The sequence below is a fragment of the Carassius gibelio genome, chromosome B3, assembly GCF_023724105.1.
Source record: "Carassius gibelio isolate Cgi1373 ecotype wild population from Czech Republic chromosome B3, carGib1.2-hapl.c, whole genome shotgun sequence".
Lineage (NCBI taxonomy): Eukaryota > Metazoa > Chordata > Actinopteri > Cypriniformes > Cyprinidae > Carassius > Carassius gibelio.
In genome coordinates this window covers 27916456-27936650 of record NC_068398.1, presented here as the reverse complement: position 1 = coordinate 27936650, position 20195 = coordinate 27916456, and the positions used below count along the sequence as shown (strand labels likewise).

The window sequence follows — 20195 nt, the reverse complement described above, 5'->3', positions numbered from 1 at the left end:
CATTTGTATAAATAAAATTCAACATATACAGGGAAACATTGGAGCCAGTGGCGTAACAGATACAAGACATTTTATTTTCATTTTATCTTCCTGCAGTATGTGCAAGTCATTGTATGCCCTGCATATCATCTTAAATTGATGAAAAAAAAAATTATGTACTGAATAAAATGTAATTAGGTTCATTTTTTAATTCATCAAAATTGTTGTATTTGATGTAGGGCTGTCAAAAATAGCGCGTTACGACGTTAATTAGTTGTTTGTCGTTAATTACGTCAAATTTTTTTACGCATTTCACGCATGCGCAGTGTGACAAATTATCTAGGTCAGGAAAGTCTCGTCGATCTCTGAATTCTCAAGATAGTAAAAAACAGCGGCGAGCGCCGCGACGAAAACACAGAAGAAGCTTAAGGTTTTACCTACTCTCAAAATAAATTCATGCCAAGCTCGCTAAACAGAGACGACTCTGGTAGTTGATACGCTGGAGCTTCTTCCTGTTATAGCGTCCTGTGTTTCACACTGCGCGTGCGCAGAACGCATACATGCAATGCAGCGAAAATTACAGCTGTTTGAAAAAGCATATGCATTTTTACTTGGTTTTACTGGCACTTGAAGCCTTCAGAACGTGAAAATATCGATCCTAAAGAATTGTGGCAGGGCAAATGAACACCTCCTAAAAACAAGAGTGCCCAGAGTGCAGAGGGCGCATGTTTGTGTTTCTGAGTTCATTCTTTCGAGTTTCTCTATGCATAATTTCATAGATATGTGGCTATGTTTAACCACTGGTTCACCTAAAACTCTTACACTATCTGTAGTTAAATGGCATGGTTTGATATAGTGCTCAGGTAAATTTGATTAAGTAAATTTTAAACTTTTGAAATTCAGAAAAAAAAAGAACCACAAATTGATGAATCAATACATGAAAATTATGTATCTGTGTCCTGTTATTTATCTTTTGGTACGCATTTCAGAAAAAAAAAAATGGTTAGGATTCAGGTGTATTTGCAAATAGTGATTAATCCTGATTAATCCACTGAAAATTCTGATTAATTTGATTAAAAGTTTTAATCATTTGACAGCCCTAATTTGATGTAATATTTTGGTTATTTTTTTTTTTAATAAATAACTTAATTTTAATAAAATATTACTCTTTTTATATGTATAATTTATATAAAATATATAATTATTTTGATAATTATTTTAATTACAATTTTAAAAATGTTTTTAAACACAATTTTGTTCATATTTTTGTTTATATTATATAATGAATAGACAAAATCACACCGCAGATATATATATAAATTGGTACCTTTTTTTTTACAATAGACAAAATAAACAACAAATGTACATATTGTGAGTGTGAGGTGCATGTTTAATCTATAAATTATGTGATTTATTTATTTTATTGTATTTGTTATTTATTCTATTTTTTTCTCTTTCGTCATTTAGGTCAGGGGGGGTTAAATTATGAAATCACAGTGAAAACAATTACGTAAAAACTACAGTATTTGACATTATTACAGTTTCTTCTTTCTAGTTATAAGTATAGTAGTAATAGTAATTAATAAATAATGATAACCATGTTACTCTACAGTCAACATTTTATGTTTCTACCTATGCATCTAAAAGTAGCCTACTTTTATGGTGAGTAGAAAAAAAGAGTTTGATGTAATAAAATACCATTTTTGTTTGTAATTTTTTAAAATAAAAATATATAGGCTAACTGACTTTAAGGAGGTCCTTTTCAAGTGTGACCTTCATATTTGGGTGTCTGGAGCAACAAAAACTTTTTTAAAAGGCCTGATTAAGGTCACAGAAGTTAAAAACAGGCTGCCCTATGTTATCATGCAGCCTTGTGCATGAATCAGGAAGATGAGCAAGTCAGAGGTGGATGAATGAGGGCGTGTGTGGTGCACTGTAGTAAGATATTCCTGATCTACTACTCCGTAGTAAAGTGGGCGTGGCTTGGTTCGCAGCGTCACTTCATTCATTCGCGCGGAACGCCTCCGTCCCGTGCTGACGCGGCTGCGCGTGTTTACGTGAGGCGACGGCTCCCGTGTCCTGGCGGAGAAGATGGCGGCTCCTGGTCCAGGGGAGTATTTCAGCGTCGGGAGCCATGTCTCCTGTATCACCTGCCTGGGGCAGCGCCTGCAAGGAGAGGTCGTCGCTTTTGACTACCCTTCCAAGATGCTGACTTTGAGTATCCTTTTGTCGTCTCAGCTTGTCATTGAGTCCTCGGGATCCACAACTGCAGAAGAGGCCTGGTCTGGGCTAAAGCCGAAGACATTTCCTGCACGGCGAAGACCGTCCACTCGCCCTTTGGTTCCGGGTTTAGCGCGTGCTGAGTCAGGTGCTGCGGATTTGAACCTCCGATTGGTTACGGCGCTTTAATCGCGCGCTCTGTAGTTCTCACACAGCCTCTCGTGGACAAAAAGGCTTTTGACCCGCACAACATGAAATTGTGCGGAGTTGATTTAAGTAAGTTATTGTAGTGTTTCCGATTATAGTAACGACTGTTACTACTCGGTCCTCGTGTTCACATAGAACACCTGGAAGGGGATTTTTAATATGCGAGAATTTCTGTACTGAATATAAATATATTGTCTAACGTTAGTTATTGGTAGATTTGGCTCACTTGTGTAGAGCTTGTGGAGCATTAAATTAATGCAAAGCCGTGGTCAAATTTACATTATTTTTGTTGTGGAGATTTTGTTTCATCCCAGTGAGTCGAATCATTTGAATCGATTCGTATATATATATATATATATATATATATATATATATATATATATATATATATATATTAATAGCGTATGGTCACCTGTCGTGCTTAGTAGAATCATAATTGTGTGCCCCCTTAAATCTCAAATGATCTGTGGTTCTAAAGAAATGGAGATTTCCGAGAAAGAAAATCGAGTCGTGCATAGAGGTTAGCCAGAATGATTCATTCGCTTAAAAGATTTGTCATTGGCAGTAATCTCACAAGACTGGGAAAAAAAAATAGACAAGTCTTGCAAATCCAACTTTGAAAACCTGCATGCTTCTGTCTTAAACGAAGGGCTTTAGCGTGGTTATTTGCGTTTATTTTATGTATTTTTAACTGCAGTTAACAAGCCATGTTGGAAGTGAATGGGAGTGGACAGGCTGTCAAATACAGCATTGATGCTCTGTCGTGCAGGGATGTGCGCGTGCGTGCTTAGGGGGCGTCAGCTAGCCTGAACGCTAACATCTCAGTTTCTCTGACTCTGTCTGACACAAAATGCGCATCCTGATGTGCAATAACTGTTCTAAATGAGGCATTTCAGTGCGTTTTTACATATAACGTTTTATTTCTCCCATGCATCATGCCCTATTTTCTTAATTTCTGTCGTTCTGTCGTGACATTGTGCTTCTTATGTGTGATTTATTTGTTACTCAAGATAGGTTTGGGAGAGGAAAAATGTCTTTGATCATTTTTGACCCTACAATACTCATCTAAGGTGGCTTCCATCTCTCATGCATTGCATTAATAAATATGGATTTGCCAAACAACTTCCTTGACTCGTGGCATCAGAATGTGCACCGTCCAGCGGTAAACCCAATCTCAGCGATGTGGTGCTTGTTAACTTGGCCTACGTGTCGGATGTGGACATTATCAGTGACCGCACTGAAACTCCTTCCCCTTTAGCATCTCTCAATTTTAGCAAGGTAAGGTCAAATGATAACCTATTCCATGTGCGTGTTGTTTATTTGTTATATCTTTTTATCTCTTCATCCCTGTGCAGCTTGTAAATAGAGCACGGGCGGAAAAGGAAGACAAGTTGTCACAAGCTTATGCAGTTAGTGCTGGTGTATCTGTAGAGGGCCAACAGCTGTTCCAGACCATTCATAAAACGTAAGTGATGGGAGTATTGTAATGCTGATCTTTGGGTGCTATTATTAACAATCTTCTGTTTTAATGCTGAAATATTCAACGTGATTATATCAAACAGAATAAAAAGTTCTCAGAATAAAAAGTCCTAATCTTCACCCGCAGCATCAAAGACTGCAGGTGGCAGGAGAAAAACATCATGGTGATGGATGATGTTGTCATCAGTCCGCCATACCAAGTGGACAACTGTAAAGGCAAAGAGGGCAGCGCTTTAAGCCATGTGCGGAAAATAGTAAGTCGTCTCAACCTTTTTTTATTCAGCAAGGGTGCATGCAACTAATTCTTATGGAAACATGTTTCCGCCACTGAATAAAAAATATAAAAAGGTTATAGTGACTTTTTCTCACACAATTCTGCCTTTTTTTCTCAGAATTGTGAGATTTGAACTCACAACTGCAAGTTTAGTCCAGTTTTGAGGGGAAAAAAGACTGTTCTCAGAATTGTGACTTTATATCTCATAATTCTGACTTTTTATTATCTAGCAATTGTCAGTTTATTTCTCAGAATTGAGTTTTCATCATGCAGTTCTGACTTTATAATTCGCAATTGTGTGTTTATATCACACAATTCTGACTTATCTAGCAATTGGGAGTTTATTTCTCAGAATTGCGAGTTTACGTCACACAATTCTGACTTTATTTTTCGCAACTGTTTATTTCTCTGAATTGCAAGTTTACATCATGCAATTCTGACTTTATAATTCGCAATTGTAAGTTTATATCACGCAATTCTGACTTATCTATCAACTGAGAGTTTATTTCTCAGAACTGCAAGTTTACATCACAGAATTCTGACTTTATAATTCACAACTATTTATTTCTCAGACTTTGTAATTCACAATTGTGAGTTTATATTTCACGATTCTGACTTTATAATTTGCAATTATGAGTTTGTATCAGAATTGTGAGAGAAAAAGTCGCAGTAACCTTTTTTATTTTTTATTCAGTGGTGGAAATGGGCTTCCATAATTTATATTCCATCAAAGAATCCTTACGGAAAAAACGTATCACTAAATTTTAAGCAGCTTTTTTAAACCGTGGTAAAATAAATGTTACTTGAGCTCTAAATCAACATATTAGAATGATTTTTGCCAGTACAGGAATATATTACTTTATAAAATGCAATTTAATAATACTTCAATATTAGTTATACTGTGTTTTTAATTTGATCAAATAAATCTGGCCTTTGAGAGTGCAAGAGAAGACTTTCAACAATTAAAAAAAAAAAACTTACCTGGCCAAAATTTTTTAACATTTGCTTACAAAAATTAAAAAAAAAAAATCATTGTGTAAAATAATTTTTAGTGAGCTTTAACTTTTATTTTAGAAATACCTTGGCACAGGACGACAACTCCATTGATCAGGTTTTTATTGGAATCCTGAATGTTGGTGAAGTTAAATAAAAAGTGTACCAGTATTATTTGCCTCAGGATTTTGTAATATAGACACACAACCTACAAGCTTTAATTCCAATTCCATGCAAATGACCGATGGCCAAAACATTTACTAATAATATGAATTGATTTGTTGTTGTTGTTGTTGTTTTGCTGTGCTAACCTTTGTGCTCTCTGTCCACAGGTGGAGAAACACTTTCGAGATATGGAGAGCCAAAAATCTGTGCAGCATTCACAGCAAGCTCCACAAACACAGAAAGACTCTGCTTTATCATCATGAGCACAGGTTCAGAACGGGAACGTTATGCTGACAAAGGAAGTGTTGTTTGTTTTAAATTAATTTTTTTTTTTTTTATAACCAATAGCTGATACTCAGCGTTATGACCAGGGATGACGGTCCTACACATCTGAAGAGAAAAACTGCTTCCACTGACAAAAGAGATGGGAATAAAATAGTGCCGTTTTAGAATATTATGTCATGTAGAAAACATTGAACATCCCTTCCAACGTCACCCCCCCCCCCCCCAATCCCATTCTGTTTGATTTCCTTGTTTTTTTCCCCTCCTGTCATCAAATAACCCATTCGTCCAATTCATCTTGCTTGGATAGCCAACAAACAAATCACATTTTCTCGTCTAATCCATAATCTTCCATTCTACCACTACTGAATGTGGCACTAAGTGTGTGAAGGTAGAACAAAAACTTTCAGACTGGATAAATACAGTTTGATTTCCTTAGCACACATGCTGGGTTTATTCTTGGTTTTTAGTTTTAGATTGACTAAGAGCTGAAGGTGGAGTAAGGGGAAATTGTACTGCACTTAGCATCTACCCAACAACTCATTTTTCCAAACATATATATATATTTTTTTTTTATAAAACTCCCTTGTTTTACTTTTAAATGTCACTTTTTAAGTGATAGACGAAGGGGTAACACTCTTGAGTACTGTAAACATCCTTTCAGTTTACAACTAATATATTATGTTGTAATTTTCTTCCATATTTGGTCCTTGCCATTTTGAATACCTCTTCCATATTGGGACCATTTTCTATGATGCAATGTTTGTATTATTGTTATTATTTCCGAACACATCCAAACTGAAAGGGTACATTCAGTGGCCGATGAGAGACTCGCATTTCTTCGTTGTTGCAGTTTCGGTATGTGTGTCGGTGTTAGACGGCTCATCTCTCACAACAGGACTGCTCTCTTTTCTGAACGGGAATATTTGTAATCACCTTTTTGGGAAAAGGAAATGTTAAAGCGATATCTTGCCATGTTAAGATACTAGGACGGGGGGATTAGGGGGGTGGTCAGCACCGGCTCAGAGCCGAAATCCTCCCGGTCCCAGCCTCGTACCCTGTAGCCTGATGGAGGCTCTAGCAGTGGCACCAAGCTGTGACGGGCTTCCGCGTTGCATAGCAGTTTATATCGCTGTGTTAACGGGGTTGCTGTTTGCCTATAGGTTTCTTTCGCAGTATTTTATTTTTTATTTTTTAAATAGTAATGAAGAAATAAAAAAGGGAAAAAGCTCACTTGTGCGAGTGTTAATCATTTGTATTTTAGAATATTTGGTAATGAAATGTTTAGCTATATATACAGTGTGTGTGTGTGTGGGGGGGGGGGTACAGCACATAAAAGTTTACTAAATAATCTCATAAAAATTTTATGAATGAATACATTCTCCAATATATAGCTATATATACTATGTGTGTGGGGGGACAACAAAACCAGTCATAAGGGTCAAGTTTTTCTAAAATTGGGATTTATACATCACATAAAAGCTGAATAAATAAGCTCTCCATTGACGCATGGTTTGTTAGGATGGAAAAAATATTTGGCCGAGACAACTGTTTGAAAATCTGGAATCTGAGGGTGCAAAAAAAAAAATACTGTAGGAAATTTACAAAATATCTTCCTGGAACATGATCTTTACTTAACATCCTAATGATTTTTGGCATAAAAGACAAATTGTTATCAGCTGTTTGTACTCTTATTTTGACGGCACCCATTCACTGAAGATGATCCATTGCTGAGCAACTGATGTAAAGCAAAATGTATCCAAATCTGTTCCAATGAAGAAACAAACTAATCTAAATTTTAAATAACCTCAGGATGACTAGGCCTGGATGACTAGGATTATTTTGTATAATAATTAGTAAAACAGTAGTTATTTTTTGGGTGAACTATACCTTTAAAATCATAAACACTTTATAACAGACAAAGTTGTTGGCACTGGACACTGCAGAACGTTATATCTCCAGGATTATGACTGGACAACCCTGATTTATTCAATTCACAAAGCTTAGTTTTGTCAATTGGAGGTTGCACTGTGAAATCTAGTTGATGATATATGGATCAGTGATGCGCGGGTTGATCCAAAATGAAGCGCGCGTGACGCTCGCGGTGATTTCAGTCTCGCGTCTCATGTCTCACTAAATAAGAATGTGAACGCATGAACAACATCTACAGAACTGCTCTTAACAAAAACTTTAGTTTGCTTAATTTTCAATAATTAAAAGATAAATTAATGTGCATCTCAGAAAATTATTTATTTAAAACCCCACCTGAATGGCACTTAAATGCACTTAATTCATCTGTCAACTTTATTGTCATTGTTCAAAGTACAAGTAGAACAGTCAGAGAAACAATTATTAATAATTAAATGTTTTTTTTTAATGTATGCATTGCATTCTATGCATTTAAAAAATAAAAAAAAATCTAAAAAAGGAAACTTAGTTGTTCATTTAAGGCACCCCTGAGCTGGTAATAGTGACCTCTTTCAATATGCTAACAGTGAAATGGTAAAACGTACTTCACAGGTAATTTCAGATTTTTGTTTCAATTATTTTCCCAGCTACACCATAAACTTCATCCTCAACATCAACAGATGCATCACTTCTCAGTGCTGATTTTTCCTCTATAAAGCACAAGGTACCACAAGCTGTATAATTATAGCTGATATTCTGCACAGCCCAGAGTTTAAACTAAGTATGTGCTGTCATATTATTAGAAGAAGAAAAAAACCAGTGCAAATCACTATTGAATTCCCACCAAACTATTTTTTCAAGCAGTATTTGCACTGTAAACTTTTTTTTTATTTATATAAAGTACGGTGAACTTAAACCGTATGGCTATGCTGTGGTTCCTGTAGGCTTTGCGTGTGTGTGTGTGTGGGGGGGGGGCCTCTATGTCCATTTTGCTTGGGGCCCCCAAATTCCTTCAAACGGCCCTGCCTGCGTGAGCTGCGTCTGGACCACAATGCACTGGTGCAGTTGAAACCTCCAGGTCTTGGGTGAGCAGAAGAGACTTGGTTCAAAAACTATTAGAAAAAGCATTTGCATATATATTTTTTTAAATTACTTTATGGTTTTTCATATTTTATTTTAATAGTTTCCCTTTCCATCAGTTTTTTGTTTTTGTATTCTAATTTTTTTTCTTTTATATAACAATAACAAATGCTTTTCCTTTTAAGTTATGATCTGGATGGTTTATATAGTTTCAAAAGAAAATGAATGCATGTCAATATTTATGTTCCTTAGTACAATAAAAACAACATATTTCCTACCCTTTCTGTCAACAAAGCTCTCTCATGTGTCCTAAAGTGCACAAAACAGCCTGTTAAATTCATTTTCTTGTGGTTGGCTGTAAAGCCTCAAAGCCCAAATCTATGAATCTGCTATCAAAGGATAACACATCAATTAATATCCATGGTTCCTCCAGCCCCCTGTCTGAACTTTAATATCTTATAGATTTAGAGTTGCAGCATTTGGTGAACTCCTCTAGGACATTATATTGATCTGTATTAAAACAAAATAAGACTTGTATCTGCAGTCGCTTTGCTGTGGCAGGCTAGGCTTTAAACATCTGGAGTTTAAGCAGATTTGTGTGGAGAAATGGAGAAAGTGAAGACATCCTCCAAACTGAGGACTGGCATATCTCTTTCTTCAGGGAAATGCCAGCTTTCAAGTTAAATTTACATGGCCTAAGACTCATTTTCCTCCTTTCCATTTGACAACATATGAATGGATATGCTCTAATGTTTAAAAACTGGACAGCTGCAAAAAACAAACAAAAAAACAATCTTATGTTGTTGAACATTTGTCAATATTTGCTTCTTACAACAAACAGCCAATACAGATTATCAAATAATTTACATTTAGATTATGGTCAGATTATGGCACAGTTACACACACACACACACACACACACACACACACACACATACACATACACACACACACACATATATATACATAGCATGTACAGTTCTCTCTCCACCCTCAATACCACGACTGAGGTGCCCTTGAGCAAGGCATCGAACCCCCAACTGCTCCCCGGGCGCCGCAGCATAAATGGCTGCCCACTGCTCCGGGTGTGTGTTCACAGTGTGTGTGTGTGTGTGTGTTCACTGCTCTGTGTGTGTGCACTTCGGATGGGTTAAATGCAGAGCACAAATTCTGAGTATGGGTCACCATACTTGGCTGAATGTCACTTCACTCTCACTTTACTTTCATATATAATTTCATTCACAAACAGAAATTCTGAAATAGTTCCCCATCCTATTCCCATTTTACCTTGATCACTTGATCTTATAATGAATTAAAAAGATTCTTGAAATATTAGAGGAGTAGCCTATTTAAAGAAAATCCATGAATTTCTTTCCTTGTGTGATTATTTGAATCTTTTTGAAATGTCTCTGTCATTCACAATCTGTTAAGAGTCTTTATAATTTTTTTTATAATTTTCTTTTATTTATTATGTGTTTGAATTTGTCTTTGATATTTATTTTTCATGTATAACTGGTCATTATGTGTGCGATACTTTGCCAATGTTTTATTATTATTATTATTAAGCAACAAAAAGCAAAAATAATTAAATACATGATAAAATAAAATAATCATATAAGAATTTATAAATATGCATGTCTGCTCCGCCCACTGAAACTAAACATTGTAGAAACCAAAAATCTCGTAAACACCTGTTTGGATGCCGCTACACCGCAGACTGCACCCAGACGCTCCTCTGTCTTTCTCTCTCTCTCTCTCTCGCTCATCGGCTCTGCTCATGGCCGTGGTCAATAGTGGTTCGTCCGGTTGCAGGACCGTGGTCATGGCTGGTCATTTTTGGGCGAGACGGCCAGCCCTGAGGCAGCAGAGGAGTTTAGCCTCGGTGAACCAGCGCATGAGGGCATCCAGCGCCGCGGGCCACGGGGGCAAAAACTCGGCGTGGAGCCAGCAGGAGCCTCCCAACTATCTCTGGTCCAACCGTACGCTGATCTACAGAGATGTCAAGGCTTTTCTCAAAGAAATTGGCGGAGATCCACGGGAGGCTCGCTACTGGTTAACACACTTCCAGCGGGCCGGTTCATTTCCAGCCTTCGCGGTTCTGGAGGTGCGTGTCCTGCGACCAGATTGACGCTCATGATACACGGGGCAACTTTTTGAGCAATGTTGACAGGCAACTTTGGTTAATCTTGATGTCAACGGGCAACCAGTTGAGACACCGAGCCCACTACTGATCTAAAGTATCCAGATAGAAATGTGTTACCCATTCTCAGTAAATTGCCCAAGCACAATTGCTCAAAAAAGTTGCCCAGTGTATAACTGACTAAATAGCCTACATGTCTTTATTTGAATAATGTATTAATTTATATTACACTTAAATAATGTCAGTGATGTTAATATTTTTGTATAAAATGTACTGTTTTTATAACACACTCACACACACACACACACACACACACACACACACACACACACACATATATATATATATGATACATTTATGTTTACATTTCTATTTTAGATGTTGAAATGTAAGATAGATATTTTAATATTAGTTATACTTATGTCCATCCTGATATATTCAACCTACTTTGTTAATTAATAGCTTATAAAATAACATTTTAATGTTTATAATACTATCTCATGTGTTATTATAACTTTATATACTATACATGTACTTTTTTATTAATATTAATTCATGTGTAATACATATTCATACAACTATATCAGTATTAAGTCTAATTGTTTTAAAGTGGCACATTTGTATACATTGTAACCAGGATTAATCAGAAGCTGAATTTGAACATTGTATGTGAAGGCTCTGCTGACGGTTCATCCAGACCGCTGGCCAAATTGTGCATGAGTGTACAGATCCTTTCTGTCATCTGTTTTTGGTTTGTTGACTCTGTAGACAATTGAGCTTTTTTCTGTTTCAGGATCACTGGTCAAACTAAATTAACTAATTAGGTAGGCTACGCTGCAGATATGACCTCTTAATAGTTGTAATCTAAATGAACAGTTTCTTGGAATCATGACATTTCAAATATTAAAATGCATTTACACTGAAAAAAACAAGTTTGATGCAGAAAATATAATATTTAATTTTAAGCAGAAAAATTGAGATAGTATTTTTTTTTAAAAAACATTACTTCAATAAACTCAAAAAATGCATTTCTACCATGTATATATCGTAGACGTTTATTTATATTGAAAGTACATTATATTTCTGTAGAGTCAGAAGCTGATTTTTGCTTTGTCTGCAGGTTGACACTTCGGTGTTTGATAGCCATGAGATGGTTCAGAGTCTGGCCTTTGGGCTCTCGTTCTTGCAGCGGATGGACATGAAGCTTGTGGTGGTGATGGGCTTGCCTCCTGATTTGGAGGAAGAGGACGGCGCCAAAACCGAGACTAAATCCTCCCTCGCCAGGACTACGATGGTGAAACACTGTCAGGCTTTAACAGAAGCCCTTCAGCACAACTCAGCCAATGTGATGCCCTTCTTTAGCTCAGAGGCCCTCTTACAACTGCAGCACACTCAGGATGAGAGCAGGTCGAGCAGCCACTTTAACCAAGTGATAATGGGCCGATAGTGGCGTCCCCATCTCTCTCACTGTGTCTGTGTGTTGTCTGTCTGCGTTTATCAGCAGTGGGCTCTCCGTTGTCGTGAACTCTGCTCTTCTGCAGTGGACTCTGGACTGCAGAGTGATTCCTCTGGTCTGTCCGGTGGGCCGCGATGCATCGGGCCGCTCTTCTGTGCTCAGACCCATCCAGGTCACAGCAGCCATCTCGCAGTCACTGCAGCCTCTGAAAGTCATATTCCTGAACAGCTCAGGGGGCATCCGCAACCAAAACCACAAGGTAGGGCGAAGATGTGAATATGACTAACAGAAAGTATTGTACTCTTACATTTTATTTAATGTGTGTGTGTGCATGCCACCTTGATCATGACCATGTTTTATTTAGGAGTTTTTAAGTGTGAGCACAGTGATTTCCCTGTAACCTCTTGGACATGGAAGGTCTCATTACTCCAGACACCATGTCTCATGAAATATGGCAATGTTTAGCTATGTCTCTTTTATATTACTAAGTAAGTCTTGGTCTGCAGTCTTGTTCTCAAAAGTTCTAGATGATTTCTACAACCATTCCACAGTGCAGTCTAACGTCTTGTATGGCACTGATTGTACAACTTTACAGCAGTTGGTAAAAAAAAAAAAAAAAAAACGTCCTAAATTGCTCTCTTCCTCTCTGACAGCGGTGTTTAATTACTCTTGAGCTTATTGTGCTCACAAAGGCTCGAAGAGTTTGATAAAGAAGGGTTAAAAATAGAGACCAGTTTATCAATCATTCTAATCTCCTCTGCTGTGGGTAAAACACACACCACACAACTGAATCTGCCTTCAGAGTCTTAAGCAGGCTAGTACATGACATACCTCGAAGGCTTTCAGTCATCTTAAAAAATGTTTACGACTTAGATTTCTATCGAACTGTCAGACCAACCAGTCAAGCTTGTTATTTAAGTTAAGTACAGTATGCACCTATATAGTATTAAATGCACTAAAGAAACTGGAAAAATATTTGTGTATTTTCCCAACAAAAAAAAGGTTTTAAGCCAGTTATGTCTATGAGTCATTCCACAAAATTGGTGCCTTTTCCACTTGGAAAAAAGAAATATATAAAATGTTTAATCAACATTAAATATACATGAAATGAAGACACCGTAAAATGACAAGAAATTACATTATATATCTCAGGGTGTGTAATTAATTATTTTATGACTGTACTTCATGTTTTGGTATTTATGTCAACCCTGTTCCCTTTCAGTCGGTCACTCTCGACGTCACATCGGATGACCAACGAATTGGGATATCACTTCGATATACCAATCTACTGTGTAAACTAAACAAGCAAATGCACACTGGCATGCAATTACTGCATCCAGTACAATGCGTACCAGCTTTTTGCTTCAGAGCCGAGCGACAACATCGTTCTGCTCCATCCAAGAGTCTACAGTGAGCTACGAGTTCCAAGCTTTTGGTGTTTGTGGTACTGTGCTTCAGCAGTGGTCGTTCCTGTGTCAAGTGGGTCGCGCGCTTCAGGTTGCACTACCCCCTGTTGTGCTGCAAGCGGCCATTCCCCTGTGCGCCTCAGCACATAAAAGAGCATTTCCCTAGAAGAAGGAAAGTAAAGACGACGGATTGTCTTTTTAAAGATTTTAATCCAGGTTTATGTCTTCTCAATGACGATTCCAACTGCTGTTTAAGTTCAGTAAAAGTGACTTGACATACAACCAAGTATGGTGACCCATACTCCGAATTCGTGCTCTGCATTTATCCCATCCAAAGTGCACACACACAGCAGTGGACACACACACCGTGAACACACACCCGGAGCAGTGGGCAGCCATTTATGCTGCCAGGGGGAAAAAAGGGGGAATGTTGTTAGCTGTTTTTACAGCTGCAAAGAAGACAATAATTCAAAACTTTACTCTGAATATGTGTGCAAAAATATTTTGGATTCTTAGCCTACTTGGGATAGTGACCTGTGAATGTACAATGGCATGAATTAATGGAGCTAATGGGTCTTGCTAGCTTCTGCGGACCATGAGCCTTGGCTATGCGATTCTGTTTGCCCGGTGTCCCCCCTAGTTTCAGTAGCATCTACTTCACTACAGTGAAGGCAGCTGATGCTCCTGTCTTGCGTGTGGAAATCACAGTCCTACTGGCAAAGGGTGCGATAGAGCCGGTCCCTCCATCTGATATGTGTGTCTGTCCCAGAGATTGGTTTGCAGCGATTGACCTGAAGGACACGCACTTTCATGTGTCTATCCTTCCACACTACAGACACAAAGCTTTAGGACCTCAGACCAGCTCTTGTCTGTTACGGAGGCAGGCAGAAGGGGAACGCTGTCTCTGAGTAGAGGATGGCCCACTGGATTGTGGAGGCCATCCTCTGATGTGTTAAGGGTATTGTAATTAGACATTAATTGACAGTTCTGTGTCATCTCACTGATCTGGTTCAATTATTAGGCAGTAAGATGATCAGATCTTTCTGTGATCATCTGAAACCGGACCTTGCTTATACCCTGCAAGACTGGGTTGAAGGTCTGTAGTCACCTTGCTGTTCTTATTTATTATTAAATTTACATGGATGCATTATTGGCAATGAATTATAATAATGAAAAATATTTTTATTGAGACTGATCATCCTATCCTGGCCATTAACAAAAGTAATAGTAATTATACCACTAATACAGACTAAAATATTACTTGTGCTCATATGCCACTGAATGATATAGGCATTAGCTCAAAATTACACCCAGGGTGACCTTTAAATATGTTTGCATTTTACACAGACAGTCTTTAAAAATAGGGTGACACCTAATTTATGTCATCCCTGTTACCCCAATGTCAAAACCTGTTACCCTGAAAAGTAACGGGGTTGACAGTAACAGTAACAGACGATTTCAAACTAATTTGCTATTGCTAGCTAATAGTCAAGTTCACAAAAGCACGTCGTAAACTTTGAACTGATTTTACTTATAGATATTGATTATATTAAATGTATGAAATAATTGTTAAAATTTCCATAAAACATTTTTTTTAAGTATTGACATTGCATGATGCCATTGTGAAATTGCATGATTTTGCCCTAATCTTGCATATTAAATCTCCTGCTGAAAAAGAAAAATTGTAGTGAGGGTCAGGCCAAAAACCTTACCCTTATCAGCATAAATGCTATTTAAATTATTTAAAATAATATTTAATTGACATTTTTATGTAATATTGATGAAATAATACATAATATTATGTAAATTGCTAATTTATTCATTGTTATATTACATGTATGTTTGATCATTTCTTAGGGATGAAAAAGGCACTGATTTCATGGATGATCTTTTGCTTTAGTGTGTCAGTAGGAAAATATAAATTTACATTTCCAAAACATTCCTTTTGCCATTAATTGTAATAATCAAGTGAGATTTTTGTATGCACGTGGAGTCTGACCAACAGCCAGTGCTCAACACAGAGATCTGATCTTAGGATCATCCAGTCCGTCTGTGATTATTGTCATATATTTGAAAATAATAAGCCTATTCAGTCATAGTAACCAATTATAACTAAACAGAGACATGCATTTTTAAATTGTCATGTTACAATACGTGTAACAATACTTACCAAATGAATTTCCTAAATAAAAATGTGCTTCAGCATAAGAGTGTAGAAATAGAATGACTGTTAACAGTTGATTCAGTAGCTTGAGATGTACACAAGGTGGTAGTATTGCAAAAAAAAAAAATATTGCTACAAAGTATATTAGAGACCATGAATAACATTTCTGTATGATATGCATAAGCTTCAAAAGAACAGTCGGTGCCAACAAAAGAACAGAAGACCTACTTGCGTTTCCAAGTAGGCTACCTTTAAGTTTGCATGAATTAATAAACATATGATAAACTTGAAAAATCATGGGCTTTTGAAATGGTTCCTTATTAAATGCATGCTTCATTTGTTCAGGTGTTGGGTTTGGTGTCATTGCCGGGAGATCTGTCAGGTCTGAAGGACGTGGAGCACAGACGCGTCAGTGCCATAGCTCAGCTGCTCAACCTGCTTCCGGCGGAGAGCTCGGCTGTCCTCACCTCGGCCGACACGCTTCTCACTGAGCTCTTCAGCCACAAGGGTGGGAGGCGAGATTACTACGTTTTTCCTTATTTTTATTTCTTAAGCCTATAATGTGTCTTTTTAAATTCGTGTTTCAGGCTCAGGCACCCTTTTCAAAAATGGAGATCCAATTCACAGGTATGATATGTGATTGATGCATTCAGTGTTTCCTTTTTAGATGTTGCCCAGTCAGAAAAGAGGCAGAACTTAACCCTTCCATCCACCACAGGGAACCTTTCACATGTTTAAATGTACATAACCACTTTTTGTTTATAGGGGTCATTAAATGATCAAGAATGAACAAGCAGTTTTCATCACAACAGGTTTTGTTTTGTTCCCTGCGTAAGTAAATACAATTATCTGTCATTATTTACTCACACTCGTGTCATCTGAAATCAGTCCTGTCAAACCTATATAGTTTAGCAGTGAACAAAAATTTAAGTTCTGGTCTCTTCTTTGTGTGAAGATATTGTAATACTTTATACTGTATGGCCACGGTTGCAAAAATAAACACTGTGTGGAAAAGACCTGAATAAATAATCTTCAAATTGTCTGCTGTTGAGTGGTAAAAACATATCAGCCTTTGGGACTGGACTGACATGTGAATGAGTAAATTCTGATTTGCTCACTCAATCATTCTTTTATTATAGTATCTCTCATGTGCGGATCTTCTTTCTTGACAGATACAGTAGCCTGGATGACATTGATACTGACCGTCTCTTGGCACTGATCAACAAGTCTTTTGAGAAGAACCTGAGAGAGGATTATATAGCTTCTCTCAAGGGTAGACTGCATTCCATTTACCTTTCTCAGGGGTAAGAGCGTTGTTTCTGGATCTTAATTATCCAGTATAGCCTCAGAAAAACCACCTGACCTGACACAACTTGCTCCATGTAACTAGAATGCAGCGTCACTGGAAATGAGATTAAATAAATATCAAAATGTATATTTTCATTGAATTAATATTTGAATATTTAAACATGGTTAAATTATTGGTAATTGTATTTCCTGCTTATGATAACATTATCACAAGTTATCATTAAACTATTTGGCTGAAGATTATCTATGACGTCTGAAATTAATCATTTTAAATAATAAACTACTAATGTTTTTAGTTCTGAATGGAAAAAAAAAGTTCATAATTTTCTCATGTACAATCACATGCAGCTTATTAATGTCGCATACCAGGTTAAATACAACCCCCTTGACATGGCATACCAAACACAATCTGTTACAGTAGTGTTGTTTGTGAATGGTATCTCAAACATCATTTTAAAGCATTATTCTTCTGGAATATGAGTTTATTAAATCTGCTCTTGTGTTTTGTTGCAGGTACAGCGCAGCTGCTATAATCACCACAGAGCCTGTGAACAGCGGCACTCCGTACCTGGACAAATTTGTGGTCAGCAGCAGTAAACAAGGCCAAGGAACCGGTCAGATCTTGTGGGAGTGTATTCGTCAGGACCTGGGCAAGCTCTTCTGGAGATCCCGCGCTAACAACCGCATCAATCCCTGGTGTGTCTTCTCTTCCACGTTGCCCTGTTGTGAGTCTTTGCCCATCTCATTCGCTTTTAAAATCCTCAGGTATTTCAAGCACTGTGATGGCAGTTTCGTAAATGGTCACTGGATTGTGTTCTGGCTCGGCCTTTCGGACATCCGTGAGTCTTACGAGCTGGTGGAGTACACCAAGTGCCTTCCTGACTCCTTCTGCTCTCACATCGCAACAGGAGCAACACCACTTCAGCAACCTCAAGGCTCATGAAAACAACACTCGCCTCACACACTGCATTCACTGGACACGGGCTTCATATCGTAACTGTGTCTTTAAGTACTAGTAACAATGTCAATTTCATTCCAAACCTATCAAACCTATAAGACTAGGGTGGAACACACACACTGTGAGAAAGGTGTTTTGAGGTTTTGAGTCATTGGCCATGATGGACCTCATCTGTATTTACAGTATGAGTGGGAAAAAGAGATTAAACAAAATGAAAAAACATTAAACTAAATATCTTCTTTTTTGTGTTACACTATTTGACTATTTGTTTTTAGTTGTATCTCCTCTGGGATTGCAGTAAATTGGCCAAAAACGCCTAAACTGGCATATTTGCAGAAATGTCTAATAAGGTTCACAGTCCCTGTAGCTCTGAATGGAAAAAGAAGTGGAGAAGGGACCCGTAACCTTGGAAACCAACAGGAATGTCATATTTGGCTGCTTTTTTTTTTTTTTACAGACGTATGCCATTGTGTATCATTACATTTCTCAAGTTTAGTAAACTGTCATTAGCTGCATTTTTAATGTGCATATATTTATTTTTACTTTATTATCTAGCCTGTTAGTTTGCTTAGCAGCAAATGGTAAACTGTCAAACTAGTTATTGCCTATAAACTCATCAAAAACTCCTGTACCATATTTAAGGTCTTATTTCTTTTGAAATATAAATATATATATTATTGTTTTATTTAATTTGTTCAGTGTGGACACATGAAATTGATTCAAATTGACAAAATGTTTTTCAAAACAAATTCTGATTTCAAAGTATGCTTTGAAAAGTATTATGGTTTCCGCATAAATAAATAAATATATACAAAATTAAGCAGCATGAACAAGAGCAGCAAAATCAACATGTTGTAATGATTTCTGAAGGATCATGTGATACCTGAGATTGGAGGAATGGCTACTAAAAATGTAGCTTTACATCCCAGGAGTTATTAAACACTTACTTAAAATGTTTATTTTAATTTATTTTTTCTGTCGACTAATGCTGTTTTTCTGGTTATGAATGAAAGGTAAAACACGTTTGAAGTTTGTGATGTACACTAAATCCAAAAGATGCCAGATTCTCTTTCCAAATGGTCAGTTTTATCACACCACTATGCCAGTGTTCTCATATCAACTCATGTTTATATCTTCCTCTAATATGTTCTGTCCGCTTTAATGCCATTTTACTGGAATAAGAGGAGTGGGTGGGAGACTGGAGGAGGAAAGAATGCAAACCTTTGTCTACAGACAATGATGGTGGAAGAGAAAGAAAGCAGCTTGTCTTTCTGTCTGTCTCTCTCTCTGTATTGTTGTGTCTGGAAGACGTCAGCAGAGGAGAGGAATCTGAAGAGCGGGACACATGGAAAAAGAGAAGGATGAAGAAAGAGATGTCTTTGTTTCATCCCATAAATGTGTCCTGGTGAAAGGGCAGTGAGAGGAGTAACAGGGTCAGGAGGAGACTTTCTCTCTTTCACTGTCATACTCACTCTCTTGCCCCGTCTTTCTTTTCTCCTTGATGTGATATTGTTATCATCATGCATTAATATAGTTTGTTTGTTGTTAAAGGGATAGTTGTTAAAAGGTTTGTTCATTCCTGTAACCCAAACAGTAGAGCGTAGCGCAATTAACGCCAAGGTCATGGGCTCAATTACTAGGAATACATGAACTGAAAGATGAATATCTTTAATGCTGTGTATGTCGCTTTAGATGGCATGGCTGCTGAATGCGTAAATATCAGTGGAAAAATTAAAAAATATATAATGATTCATTCACTGTTATGTCATTCCAAACTTGTATGACTTTCATTCTCATGTGGAAAAAGAAGATATTTCGAGAAATGTTTTATGACCATAAAACGGAAGTAAGGGGTAAATAATGACAGCAACACTTTATTGAACCTTTAGATTATTTATATTAGGACTTCTGTAGTATAAAGAAAATGCCTCAGTTTTATTCAGAAAAGTATTTTCATACACCACCACACCAATGACACAACGACACACCAATGTTTAAGTTTTTTTCAAGTTTGTATGTGTCAAGGTACAGAAACCAAATAATTAAATGTAAAATAGCACTGGATAGTCTTCAATGTAGAAATGAAATATACATTCAAACCTACATTTATTCAGACACCTTCAACATTTCTCACATTATTACAGTTTTGCTATATATATCAAAAATTATATCTGGT

General features: G+C 37.1%; 2 protein-coding genes across 3 annotated transcripts; both read left to right on the top strand.

The window, feature by feature from the left end:
* The first annotated feature begins 2010 nt into the window (after positions 1 to 2010).
* On the top strand, positions 2011 to 6832 carry LOC127953940 (protein LSM12 homolog B). Of its 2 annotated transcripts, XM_052553312.1 has the most exons (6): positions 2011 to 2197; positions 3551 to 3684; positions 3762 to 3871; positions 4013 to 4139; positions 5485 to 5586; positions 5666 to 6832. In XM_052553312.1, the coding sequence occupies exons 1-5, from the start codon at positions 2071 to 2073 to the stop codon at positions 5578 to 5580; spliced, it is 594 nt and encodes a 197-aa protein (XP_052409272.1). In that variant the 5' UTR covers positions 2011 to 2070; the 3' UTR covers positions 5581 to 5586; positions 5666 to 6832. The 2 variants fall into 2 exon arrangements, with proteins under 2 accessions (XP_052409272.1, XP_052409271.1); XM_052553311.1 differs by having other exon boundaries at positions 5485 to 6832.
* A 3498-nt stretch (positions 6833 to 10330) lies between these two features.
* On the top strand, positions 10331 to 19586 carry nags (N-acetylglutamate synthase). Its single transcript, XM_052552985.1, has 8 exons — positions 10331 to 10691; positions 11848 to 12134; positions 12229 to 12442; positions 16099 to 16261; positions 16341 to 16380; positions 16926 to 17057; positions 17575 to 17757; positions 17827 to 19586. Exons 1-8 carry the CDS (start codon positions 10365 to 10367, stop codon positions 18002 to 18004), a joined length of 1524 nt encoding a protein of 507 aa, XP_052408945.1. The 5' UTR covers positions 10331 to 10364; the 3' UTR covers positions 18005 to 19586.
* Positions 19587 to 20195: the final 609 nt, after the last annotated feature.

Excerpts from the sequence above, each read along its gene's own strand:
- nags (XM_052552985.1), top strand. The coding sequence starts at position 10,365 with ATGGCCGTGGTCAATAGTGGTTCGTCCGGTTGCAGGACCGTGGTCATG. Across the intron at positions 12,135-12,228 it reads CACACTCAGGATGAGAGCAG|CAGTGGGCTCTCCGTTGTCG; the intron begins GTCGAGCAGCCA and ends TGCGTTTATCAG. Across the intron at positions 12,443-16,098 it reads TCCGCAACCAAAACCACAAG|GTGTTGGGTTTGGTGTCATT; the intron begins GTAGGGCGAAGA and ends TCATTTGTTCAG.
- LOC127953940 (XM_052553312.1), top strand. The coding sequence starts at position 2,071 with ATGGCGGCTCCTGGTCCAGGGGAGTATTTCAGCGTCGGGAGCCATGTC. Across the intron at positions 2,198-3,550 it reads TTCCAAGATGCTGACTTTGA|AATGTGCACCGTCCAGCGGT; the intron begins GTATCCTTTTGT and ends TCGTGGCATCAG. Across the intron at positions 3,872-4,012 it reads TTCCAGACCATTCATAAAAC|CATCAAAGACTGCAGGTGGC; the intron begins GTAAGTGATGGG and ends CTTCACCCGCAG.